Below are 12,934 nucleotides of genomic sequence, written 5' to 3'. Positions count from 1 at the left end.
AGGAAGCAGGCGGAAAACTGCTGTACACTTTCACCAAACCAGTGCACCGGGTGACAAGGAATGGCCCTGGACCCCTCAGCCAGGGCATCAGCGGCAACCAGCATGGGCTCCTACTGGGATCTGGGGACCCTGCTTCCAACCTCGCTGCCTGACTGGTATGAATGCTGGTCCCACTACAGCACCTGAAACAGTGACCGGACAGGGTTCTTGAGCCCCCTTCTCCCCCATTCTGAATCTCCACAGTGCAGAGCTCCTCTTGACATGCTCTGGTCTGCTGGTCGGGGATGTCAAGGTCCAACAAGAAACAAACCACTATCGATCAACAAACCTGAATTCTAAAGTTACTTTCCTTTCATACACGTGTTTATTTGGTATTGACGATGAGGTACCCCATCAGAAAATCCTGCGCGGGGGGAATACTACTCAATGGTTAAGGAGCAGGGAAACATTTACTTACAGTTAGCTTATCATAGTCATAATAGTTTACACAGACAGTACAATAGTGAGCCACCAAGTTCCAATGCCACACCCCTTTCCCACACTTTGTTTAGCTGCAGATTCTCGAACCTGGATCTCAGTGTTGCGCACCGCCATTTCAAACAGCCCTAGCACTGCTCCCAGGAGGCAGTCGATAAAACGGCACAAAAGCACAAGGACATGAACAAGGCATTCACACTACATAGACATCTTATATCTTACTGACAACAAGGTAGGGAGCAAAGACGCAGATCCAGGCTGGGAAAGCGACAACATGCGGCATGAGAGCCATATGGGATGAGGTGAGGTCCACTGGTGTGCAGTCTCCCTTGCCCCAGGGTGCCCCACAGCGCTTCACAGATGACAGGCAGGAAGAGGAGGACCTCCCTGGGAGTGGGTCAAATCTCACGCCAATAGGAATCCATCCAGTCACAAAACTAGTCTTGGGACTCCTCCGACAACAGCTGACTGTCTGGTCCCCAGAAGGAGCCCATCCCCAGGAGCTGGCAACACAGCACTGTCTGAATCCCTTCAGGTCTCCGCCCCATGAAAGGGGGCAGGGGGCTCTCAGTTTTCTTCCAACCACTGCTTGAGCAGCCTCTGGAACATTCTCTTGCTTTCCTGCTGCTTCTCCAGTTGGCACTTCTCCTCTTGCTCCTGCTGCTGCTGCTGTGCCCCTTCTGGCAGAAGGCCAGACCGGTTGGTGCCCAGGCTGAGGGTCAAGCCGCTGAGGCCCTGCACTAGCGTTTCCCAGGAGGAAGGGTTGGGGGCCCCATTCCTCTCGCCAGAGAGCCCAGAAATACTCGGCCTGTGGCCCTGGCAGTAGCGACATTCACATCGGAACCGATTCTGAGCTCTGTCGCCTGTGGGGTAGACCCTGGTCTCCCTTTCCACTGGGTAAGGTGCCATGTGATCGCGGTGCCTGCGTCTCAGGTGACCCAGGAATGCTTTCTTCCTCTGAGGGAAGCCCAGCCGCTCCCAGCGCCGCTCCCGCAGGGTCTTCTCCTCCCTGTACTGCTGCTGGAACAGCCCCTCTGGCAGAGGGGCAGAGAGGCCAGGACCAGGACTGGGGTTCAGGCCGCTGAGGCCCATCATTAGCTGTTCCGAGGAAGAAGGCTGAGAGGCTGCCGCACCCTCCTGCGAGTTCTCCCCAGCGGTCACCTGGGAAGATCCGGAAACCAACGCTGGGTTCCATTTCTGGAGTGGATCCATGGGGGTCCAGTTAGAGCTAGAAGCTCCGCCCAGCCCGGGGGTCTAGCCGGGAAGGTGAAGCTGGAGGTTTTCGAATAGCTAAGAGGTGGCGAGGGAAGCGTGTGGCCAGAACACACCAGACTGCAACAAAGGGTGACAAGAGAAGAAAGAAAACCCGTGATTATTCATCTTACCCCACCTTTCTGTCCCTCCGCTTCCTAGGTGTAAAATGGGGCTGATGATGAGACCCACCTTCTAGGCTTCCTCCGAGGATGACATGAGATAACACATGTCCAGAGCTTAGAATGCTGATGGCATAGCATAAAGGTTTGAGAAATGGCACCACTGATTGCATCCATGAGGCATGTGATGTAACATGGAGAAACATATTGAACGAGGTTAACTCCGTGCAGATTCTTTGTAACCCAGGCTCAGGAACGATGATAAGAACAAGCAATGCCTGACTAACACGTGCTCTTCTCATAAGCATTCAAATACTTTCATCGAGTAGACTTTCAGTAAATTGTACATATTTGTACCACGGTGACAACACACCCTTGGGAATTTCTGCCTTCACGATCAGTGGCTTTACATCTAGTTAAAAAGGCTGCTCGTACTGATGGAAATCATCTCAAAAGTCCCGATACGTGTAAATAAGAATTTCTTCTACTAAAAAACCAGGAAGTAAAACCACGACAATGCAAACAACACATGTAGGGGGGTAGGGGGGACGGCGAAGGGGGGGAGAAAAAAGAATGGTGAATCTCCATTAAATGGAAAACTGGTTGTTTGAAATGATCAATTGATACATCTTTAGCAGGAAGGGCAAAAGAGGGAGGAAAGAAGGTATAAATAGCAGGGATGGCAGAAGAGATTTCACTACAGACTCGGAGAACAAAAAGAACAACATGGTCAGACTGCAGTCAGCACCATGAAAATAAATGCTACACCTTAGTTGAAATGGACCAGTTGCTGGAAAATTGTAAGCCACCAAAATTCACCCAGGATGAAGTAGCGTAGACAGTCCTCTATCGTTTACAGAAAATGAACTGGTAGAAGAAAGGAAGGAAGGAAAGGAAGGAAGGAAGGAAAGGAAGGAAGGAAGGAAAGGAAGGAAGGAAGGAAGGAAGGAAAGGAAGGAAGGAAGGAAGGCAGGCAGGCTGGCTTTGCAAAACAATCTCCAGGCCCAGAGAGTCTTCCTGGCCAATTCTAACAAACATTCAATGAAGACATCACACCAATTGTACACAATCTCTTCCAGAAATCAGAGCAGAGGGAACACTTGCAAGCGATGCCATGAAGGTAGTACTGTACTGATACCTGGAAAACTTCAGACTGGTGCTTTATCAGCAAAAGCCCAAAATTCCTCAACAAAATACACAAGAGCTCCAACCCAGCAGTATGTGAAAAGAATCACAAACCACAACCAAGTGGGTTTCATACCGGGAATGCAAAGGTGGTGCTTTCTCTCGCCCAAAATCAACATAATCCCACAGAGGTTGAGGTCAGGCAAAGAAGACAAATGACAGCATGATATGAAGGTACGAAGGAAAGCCATTTGACAAGACACAAAATCCACTGATGATATGAAATCCTCTGACACACAGGGAATGGAAGACCACTTCCTGAACCTGCTAAAGGGTATGTGCCCCCAAACCTGCAAGGTCAAGAAATGGAATGCTTTCTCTGTAAGGCTGAGAACAAGGTCAGGGTGGTGACTCTCACCACGACTGTTTGATGTCACCCTGGAAGTCCCAGACAGGGCAATGATGTCAGGAAAGGGAGCAGCACACAAATGAGAAAGGAAGAAATCAAATTGCCCCTTGGCGTAGATCTCATGACCGTGTATGCCACGTGGAACACCCCAACGTATCTCTGCTCAAACCCCTAGAACTAATAAGTGCATTTAGCAATGATGAAAGAGACAAGGTCAACACATGGAAAACCACCGTGAGCGTCACAAACTGAAACTGAAAAGCAACACGCAAGGGAATAGGTACGTACGAAACCAACGATAACAACAAAAAATTTACAGGAAGTGCCTGCGGAACACCTTAAGATCCTAATGAAAGAAATCAAAGAGGACCTAATTCGATGGAGAGAAACAATGTGTCCATGACGTGGAAGAGTCCATGTGGTAAAATAGTTAATTATCCCCAAGTTGTTCTGTAAAACTAATGCAATTCCCATCGAGATCCTGGCAGGAGTTCTGTGTACATACACAGTCTGATTCTGCGCTTCACCTGGAACGTCCAAATTTTCAAAAACAAGGATGAATTTGGGGGAGGTCTTGCCAAAGTTGCAGTAATCAAGACTGCCGTCTTGGAAAGGAGTAGACAGGTAGATTAACGGAAGAAAATACAGAGTCCGTAAACACACCCATGAAAATATGAGTTCTGATAGAAATGCGAAGGTGAATTCAAGAGAAGGGAGAATCTTTCCATTGAAAGTGTTGCATATCCGCATGCCAGGATACCAACCTCGACCCCACCATTTTTATACACGGCTAACTGAAAATGGTTCAGACATCTAAAAGTGAAAAGTCCACTGGTGAGCCTCTCAGTAGACAACACAGGAGAACATCTCTGGAGCCAGAGGACAGGAAAGAGTAAGTCTTGAACGCGACAGCAAAAGCACGATCCACGAAAGAAAGAAAACTGATTAAACAGACTCCATCAAAATGTAAAACTGAAGCCAGGAACGATGGCACACACCTGTAGTTCCAGCTACTGGGGAGGCCGAGGGAGGGAGGATCACTCGAGCTCACCAGTTTCAGACCAGCCCGGGCAATACACAGAGACCCTGTCTCTAAAACAAAGGAAGGAATAAAAATTTCAACCAGCTTTGGCTTGGAAAAAGACAGTGTGTCGAGACGATGAAAAGCAGAGCTATGCATAAGGATCACAGATCTGACAAAGTCTTATATCCAGAGCATAGAAAGAAAGCGTTTGCAAAACTTACTGCTAAGAAAACAAAAAACCCCAAAGACTTGCATGTGAGCACGTGAAACAATGTTCAACATCATTAACCATCAGGGACCTGAACATTAAACCCGTGATGACAGTATCCCCTTACACAGTACTACGATGGTTAAACGAGAAGCACTGGAAGTACCGAGGGCCGGAGGACAGACTGAACAAATGGAACCCTCACACTTTGCTGGCGAGAAGGCAAAAGACTACAACCACTCTGAATCTAGAGTGATGCTTTCTCCTAAGCTAAACTTGTGTTCCCCTGAGGACCGAGGAATCCCATGCCTGCCTCTACCCTGGACCAGGAAAAACCTGGGTTCCCACAAAAGCCAGCACACGAATGTTTGCAGCAGCTCTTTCCTCAGATGAAAGGATAAACAAACTGTGGTGTCCACACAATGACAAGCTGCTCAGCATTCAAAAGGAATAGAGTATTGCTCTGAGATTCACCAAGATGTTGCATTATGCTAAAAGAAGGAGGCCCATATTGGAAGGCCACAGGCTTCCTGGTTTCAGATCCATGACCCTCTCTAAAACACACCACTGCAGGTCAGGGGAACAGATTTGTTTTTACCAGGGATTAGGGGTGGGGAGGTGTGTCTGCAAAGGGGCAGCAACAAGGAGTGTTGTGGGGGCAAAGGGCGAGCACACGGTCCTGATCGTGGTGGTGGCTACGAGCAGCTACACATGGGATAAAGCCTGCAGAACCGTACTCAAAAGAAAACAAAAATGTTGGTCTTACTGGGTGGTAGTTGAAAAACCCAAATGGCAGACTTCGCCACAAGGACATCTCTCTATATTTTCTCAATACACATGTCCTGAAGGAGTCTAAAAACGCTTCACATGCAATGCCAGATTGAAACTTCAGGGCAGCAACCCAGGCTCTGTCCTTCTAGCCAACTTGGAAACCAAGAATCCACCGGTTTTCTTCAGAGCATACTGGCAATTGGCAATTTGTATTAACCAAGCATCAGAGCAGGAAACACAGAACAATATTAGAAATGTTTCAAATCATCTGACCTACAAACACAGACAAAGGTCCCAGAGAGAGTCTCCCTTAACACGTCAGTAAGTGAAAGCTGTTGTTTCTCAGGAGTTAGTCCAGTTACACCCTCTGGGCCATCGCCCTCCCAAATAAACGCTTATGTGTGAAACATCCGGAAACTGATCTTAGCCCCATTACCTCCCCAACTGATCTTTCACGTCACAGGGACTCCCTCAGGATCATATTTCCTCGTATGGAAAGGCGATTCTCGCAGAAAGAAAATCATTCTCACGAACACCTTTTTGTGTAGAAAAACCAAGCCTTTGGAAACATCAATTCACAACTGACCTGTGTCTTAATCACCCTTTGCTCTCCCTCTCTCCCCACACGGTTCCCGTGAACTATTTCACTGTCCTATCTCCAAACCACACCACAAGAAGGTCCTCATGATCTTCTCCAGAGCCATGAAAGGCACGGGGGCCTAGAGAAGTCCCCTATTTGGGGGGAGGGGAGCAGCCGAGTCAATCACTGTGACTTCCCATCCTTCATTATCTTATTCCTTTTCCTTTTTTCCACAGTCCCTTGTCCCAGAGGGATAAAGATCTCATATCAAATGTCTGCTGCAAGCACCATGGTTCTGGATTTACTTCATCTTCACACCCAGCTTCTGAAGAGAAGGAAAGGACCACTGGACACGAATGAACCCACCAAGTTTACTGGTCTGAGCTCAGTTCGGCAGGTGATGTCCCTCAGCAACCTCTTTGCCCACGGCTCTGGTGAATCTTACTTGTCAGTTCGGCTAGGCTACGGTGCCCAGTTGCTCAAACATTCATCTAGGTGTTGTTGTGAAGGTATTTGTGGGGGTGATGAACTTGCACAGTCACTAGACTTTAATTACAGTCCACTGCCCCCATCACGTGAGTGGCCTTCAGCCAATGAGCTGAAGGCCGCAAGAGCAGAGACTAAGGCTTCCCAAGGCAGAAGCAACTCAGCCTGAAGACCACAGACGCTCTGCCCGAGTTCTCAGTTTGCTAGCCTGCCTGCAGATTTCAGCCTCAAGACTGCAACTGTCATGTGAAAGTCCAGTGGTGTCATCTGCCCTCTGGATTTCAGACTTGCCAGTACTCAAGATCCCGGGGAGCCGACTCCTTAAAACCCATCTATCCATGTGCAGATGGTTATAGATACACACAGATGCACAGGCACATGGACGTCCTATTGGTTTGGTTTCTCCGGAGAACCTTGACTCGTGTACCCACAACATACCACATCTTCCTGAAGTCCAACTCAAGAAACATTTACCGAGCTGCCATACTATCAAGTGCCAGGTGGATGACAAGATGCTTGACAGAAAACAGCCTCTGTTGACTTAGCGTCTTCCACGTGCCAGGAAACGTGGGCTGGGAGTTCCACATCCATTATCTCATTTGGTCTCATTTTACAAATGGGGAATCACAGGCCTACGGGGAGAAAGATGTCGGTGGCAGGGCCCACACTGGAATCTGGAGTGTGAGAGAGAGCTGGGGAGTAGTCTGGAGAATGGGGAGATGAGTTTGAACAGAGCAGATGGGACCAATTCATGGAGGACTTCCAAGCCACGCAGGAGCAATAAAAAGTCACACCCTCTGGGCACTGTCCTGGGGCATCCACCAAAGCAGAAGCAGCCCCAAACTACTGAGGAAAGAGCTGGAGCTGAACTGGATGGATCCACACAATAGAAGGCAAGGTGTGTTTATGGCTCCCAGATGGGGAAACCACCATGCAATGGCCAGCATTCTGGTGAGGCCCAGAAGAATGGGGCGGAGAAAGAAAGGCTCCTGGGCTGGCCAGAGAATGCTAATGTGACACTTACATTCTTTTCTCTAGGGTTCCCAGCATGGCCTGGGCCCCGCCTTCCTCCAGTGTGTCCCACAGAGGCACTGGCAGTTTTAATCATCGGAAACTATATTGCTCCCTCAAATAAAATCCACAACAGTCACTGTATCAGGCAGTCAGCTTTAGACAATGAGTGAAGAGGAATGAGACCTAAGCAGAGAGGTAATTTGCCAACTCACAAAACAGAGTGAAGAGGAAGGGTGGGCCCAGGCCAGGTATAATCTGTGACCCACCAGTTTGCCACCCAGGATCATCTGTTGGAGCTCTCCTTTTCGGCCATATCAGTTCTAGGACTGACATCCATACATGCCAATGTCCAAGGACAGGAAGGCACTTTCTACTCTCTGTATCTCTGCTGTAGCAAGGGAGCAGACCAGAAGCCCCCACAGACATTCCCTCTGGGTTAGTTCCCCATTCCTCAGTCAGTGGGGAGCCAGTGGAATGGATGACCATGGCAGTCTTGGATGAGAGATTTTGGAGGGGAGTGGTGCCTTGGAGGACTTTCACCTCTTATCCACCCTTGGGGATTCAGCTTAGAAAGAACTTCCTCCAGGAGGCCTTCTCTGGCCTCTTCCCCAAGCCCTAGATGAGCTCACACAGCACCCTGAATTTCCCCTCTCCCAGCCCCAGCCCCACTCAGTTGGCATCAGATGGTTCTGCCTGTCTCACTCACTAGCCCAGAAGCCAACAGTGGCCAGCGACTTGGCAGAATTTGCCCATCACAGAGCCCCGACCCCAGTGGACGTTCACGAACAGCCTGCAAATGAAGTAAGAAGAATTTGGGGTCCTCCACAAATGTCTCACTCTGTAAGTAAAACCCTATACAATCCGTACTGTCCCGTGTTGCAAGGAAGCAAATTCCTGCACCACAAAGTTGGGTAATAGCCCTAAGACCACACATCTAAGACAGGGGCAGAATTCCATGCCATGTCTGTCTGACTCCAGGTGCGTGTTTCTCTTGGGGGCAGGGCACTGCCTCTGTGGATTATCAACTGGCATGGAAGCCCGAGTTACAAAGTAATCCTGCGGGGGGAAGAGGCCAGCCAGGAAAGTCCTGGAGGCTGGCCCACGTGTCCAGAGCTGGTCCAGGGATCAGGCAACTGTCACAGCCAATGTTTACCTTCCCTTACTGGTACCAGGCTCTGTTCTCGGTGCCTGGAATGCTGTCCTCAACAAAGCCTGCTCAAACCTCCTGCCCTCATCAGCTTGCATTCTAGCCCGGGTGAGCAGAAGGTAAATAGCCGAACAAGTAAATGCATACAGTGTGGGGGTGATGAGCACTGGGAAGAGAGCTGTGCTGATTTTGACGATCGAGACAAGGACACACGATACTTTTTCCAACTCTGCCTAATGTGATGACATATCCTTATAAAATGAGTTCATTTCAGTTCGGAAGAACTGAGTTCACATACTACTATCAACTACATAATACTATGATGGTTTTCCAGAAATGGCAAGACTCTACCAAAAATGGCTGAGATCCGTGCAAGGTCACTATCTGCTGAAAAGCGTATGCCCACCTTATACAACGCCAGGGAAAAAGGAGTCTGAGTTCCAGACAATGCAGTGCCACGCTGCTGTTCTGTATCTTTGTCACCTGCACGGATTAGCTGTATTCTCCTCTATCAGGAAGAGAGGGGATAGTCTTGTCAGCGGCTCTGCTGCAAAAGAACATGGACATTAGCCAACACTCAGTGATGCCCGCTTTCCAGCATGAAAGAAGAACATGAAGACCAATGAAACGTGGTCCTGGCATGGCATTTGGGATCTTCCTGTAGGTGGGCCCAGAAGACACAGACAGGGAACCACAGTGGGAGTTCAAAGGGGTGGGGGCAGGGAAAGGGTGAAGAGGAGGAGAGGCTGAAGCAGCAGGAGGAAGACAAGGGAAAAGTCTCCTCTTGCAAAGTGAAGAGCTCACCTGGTCACCCGGGTCACTGATCACTAGGTTCACATCGTCAATGCTGCTGATGCCATCGCGAGTGAGATCTATGCCTCTCACCTACAAGACAACAAAACCTGAATGGTGAGGTGTATTCACCTAACACTTCTTTACTGATGGCACACTCTGTTCAGCGGTCCCCTCAGTGAGGTACCCAAAGCAGCCATACCCAGAGAACAGAGCTCAGCCCCAGTAAGGAACATTCTAAGGTATAATATAAAGCAGAAGGGAAAAAAAAAAAAAAAAAAAAAACCCTAGGTGCTACATTGTTACTAGAAACCTAAGACAAGAGATTAGGGATAGAAGACACAATGCTTCTCACCCCATCTCCTCAGAATAAGCAGAAATTCAAGCACAGGACCTGCCACGCCAGCTCATTCACTATATATATATATATATATATATATATATATATTTTTTTTTTTTTTCCCCGCCCGAGTAACAGCTGGTCTGACAGTTCCTATTCCCAACGAAGGGGAATACATGGCTATTGTGCTCATAGTATATGGCTCTGGACTCTCTACTGTGTGGGGATAAAAGCCATAAACACTCTCTGCATGGACGGAAAATGAAGTTGATATACTTTCTGCATCCACTCCTGCACACTCTATCCTCCTTGCAGGATAAAAGTCCTCAGCAGGCTCCCAGTCTTTGGGGGCAGGGAGCCAAACTGAAGATGATGAAGAGGACCTGAGCTGGGGGAGCTGAAAACTCAGAGAAGGCCCTGAGGCCCAGGTGGTCAGGAAGGGCTTCTCCATGGGCGTGGTGCCCTAGGGAAAACGTAGGTTACCTATCCCTTACCTGACATACTCAGGGACAGAAGTATTTCAGAGTGTTTCGGGTTTTGCAAAATTTTCATATACCTAATGAGATTCTCTGGGAGGGGGAGACCCACTGAATTCATTTACGAGTCATACACACCTTGTACACAATACCCTAAAGATAGTTTCATATGATATCTTTAATTAAGGCGCCTGTGTGTATGTGTGCATACCCACTGGGGAGTGAACCCAGGGCTTCAGGCATGCTAAGTACACCCTCTATCACTGAGCTACCCCACCCCCAGCCACTCTCAGAAATTTTGGGGTTTGGGAGCAGTTCGGATTGTGGAGTGTCAGAAGACGGAGACTCAATCTGTATTATCGCCCTTACTTGCAGATGAGGTACGTGAGGATCAGAAATGTTCAGCCACTCACTCAAGGTCACGGAGCTAGGTTGTGATGCTGGCCATTTCTCCGCTAGGTCTGTTAAAATACAAATATCTCTGTACCTTTCATCACACCAATCTCTCCTCTCACTACTGTCGCCTGTTTCAGTTTCCATCCGCTATCTTATACTTACCCGTGGCTCTCCTTACCTTTAAATTCTCATAATCTGATAAATATCAAATACAGATGGGGGGTTAGCACGGGATCATTACTCTAAGAACATAAATTTTCCTTGCAACGCACCAGAACCGAACATTTATCTTTAGTTTTTCTTCCACCCACACGCCGGGTCAACAAAATGGATCTGGGGCTTAGTTTTAACTCAGCTAGTCACACAGTCCCAAGTCTGATTTCTAATGTAATGGACATCTGACTGCAAAGAGCATGACCAGCGCCTCCCTATGAAAATCATTCCCGGAGCATTTTCTCAAATGCCAGTGATGGTCCAGGCTAAGAGACACTTTGACAGGGAGCTGTTGGGATTCTGCTCCTGAAAACAGAGAACTGCTTCCTCTCTGGCCTTTCTCCCTGTTGCTGGTACCCCAAGAGGCTCAGCCAAGCAAGGCCACTCACTGGCCCTTCTTGGATAAAACTAACACTACCCTGACGCACGCAGGTCAACACACAAATGCAACACACCCCATAGGACCCTGTGAATCTAGGGAAACCGCAAGGGAAGTGCCAGTGGAAATCTGTCAGCCTATCATGACACCAAATTTCTGATCCCACCCAGGTCAACTGCCCAGGATCGGCTGCACTGCAGCCAACGGGACGACCAAAGATGCCCTCCCTCTCTGAACATCACACACTGCAGCTCGCATAGTGATTTGATGGAAAAGGTCCAAACACTTGCATGCGAATGCAGGAATCACAGAGCCTACTAAGAGCCTGCCTGCTTCTAAGTCACATCCTGAGCCCTCTGGCTCTCACGCATCCTGGGAAGACTTTCTCTGACGTTTCCATTTGGGAAATGTCGCCTTCCTTGAAATCACTTCAGAGATTTTTGTCTCCTATGGTGGGGTGGGAGATGAGGCGGAGTGGGAGGCGATACCGAGGAAACAGGTTATTTCTGAACCTGTTGAACACGGATTCGAGCACCCAGCTGCTTAAGGATGCCCACAGGAAGTTTCAGTCCTATTTCTCGGCTTCAAAACGCCGGGCCCCAGCTAGAGAAAGAGAAATACGCCACACGCAGACTGCCCACCCGCCATTCTGATAAGGACGAGATGGGGCGTCTGAGAAAAACAACGGTCCCCTCGGAAAGCGCCCTTCACGGCTGGCCAAAGGAGGACTCTGGTCCCAGGACCCACAGGCGCACCTGGCCTGGTCCAGGAGGTTCTCTCCGAGTCTCTCCCCCACCCCCTTCTCTTCTCCTTCTCTCACCCAGCCGGTGCCAGGGAGACTCTGTCTCTCCCCCTCGGCCTCCCTCTCTCTCCGTCTCTCGGGGTCTCCGGCTCCCTCTGCGTCTGTCTCTCTCCCAGCCCCCTCGCCTCCCAGTCTCTCTCAGTCTCTCCCTGTCTCTCTGTGGCTCCCACGCTCTCCGTCTCTCCGAGCCTCTCTCCCACCCGCTTCTCTCTATCTCTGTCGCTCGGGCTCCTTAGGTCTCGGTGTCACTCGGGCTGTCTCACGCGCGGTCTTTCTCCGGAGCGGGTCCGGGCGTCTGCTCGCCTGCGCGCCGCCAGCTCTCCTCAGCCCTGGTAACGCACCGCGGCGCTTGGAAGGAAAGGGTTAAGATCACCGAGAGGAGCCGCCCTCCGGAGGCTAGAGAGGCCGCGCCAGGGAAGGCGGGGTCTGTGGGCCTGGCGTGCGTCAGAGGGCAGGGACGCCTGGGAGGAGGAGAACGGGGACCTGGGTTCGCTGTGGCAGCTGCAGTGCGAGTCGGGAAGGGGACGGCCCCGGGTTGCTCCGCGGAGCGGCAGGGTAGGGGGTCGCGGCCCGCGCGTTCCCTCTCGGCCCCGCGGAGCGGCGGCGTCGAGGCCGCCCGCCGTCCGGGCAGCGCACCGCCGCGGGCCCTCGCGACCTCGAGAGCGCGGGTCCGGGACTTGGCGATGCTCGCCGAGGCCGTGGGAAGAGATTCCGGGCAGCGGAGGTGACGTCACAGGCGGGGCTCGTGGGAACCGGCGAGGGGGTCACGGGAGGCCACCTGCTCGGGGACGGGCTGGCTCGTTCTGGTCTGGAGCGCGCGAGACCGGATACCCGCTCTGTGATTTGGGTTTTTTTCACTAGCTGTTTTTGCAAGGGCGGAAGGAGCCCACCGAGAAGGAACGCGCGTGCGCACGCACACACG

The 12,934-nt window shown here is 50.4% G+C and overlaps 1 protein-coding gene across 6 annotated transcripts; it reads right to left on the bottom strand.

Moving 5' to 3' along the window:
• Positions 1–345: 345 nt before the first annotated feature.
• LOC114083698 (protein FAM156A/FAM156B-like) lies at positions 346–12,566 on the bottom strand. 6 transcript variants are annotated; one of them, XM_027924950.2, is made up of 5 exons: positions 12,213–12,566; positions 10,592–10,683; positions 9,419–9,499; positions 9,021–9,161; positions 346–1,809 (listed from the first exon to the last, which is right to left on the bottom strand). In XM_027924950.2, the coding sequence occupies exon 5, from the start codon at positions 1,687–1,689 to the stop codon at positions 1,045–1,047; it is 645 nt and encodes a 214-aa protein (XP_027780751.1). In that variant the 5' UTR covers positions 1,690–1,809; positions 9,021–9,161; positions 9,419–9,499; positions 10,592–10,683; positions 12,213–12,566; the 3' UTR covers positions 346–1,044. The 6 variants fall into 6 exon arrangements, with proteins under 6 accessions (XP_027780751.1, XP_071462659.1, XP_071462658.1 ...); XM_071606558.1 differs by having other exon boundaries at positions 12,276–12,566; XM_071606557.1 differs by having other exon boundaries at positions 10,592–12,566.
• Between the last annotated feature and the right edge of the window lie 368 nt (positions 12,567–12,934).

The sequence above is a fragment of the Marmota flaviventris genome, chromosome X, assembly GCF_047511675.1.
Source record: "Marmota flaviventris isolate mMarFla1 chromosome X, mMarFla1.hap1, whole genome shotgun sequence".
In the NCBI taxonomy this organism is placed as follows: Eukaryota; Metazoa; Chordata; class Mammalia; order Rodentia; family Sciuridae; genus Marmota; species Marmota flaviventris.
Note: the sequence above shows the minus strand (reverse complement) of the source record. Positions and strands in the feature narration are given on the sequence as shown.

Bases quoted from the DNA above. Each gene is read 5' to 3' on its own strand.
- LOC114083698 (XM_071606557.1), bottom strand. From the start codon at position 1,689: ATGGATCCACTCCAGAAATGGAACCCAGCGTTGGTTTCCGGATCTTCC.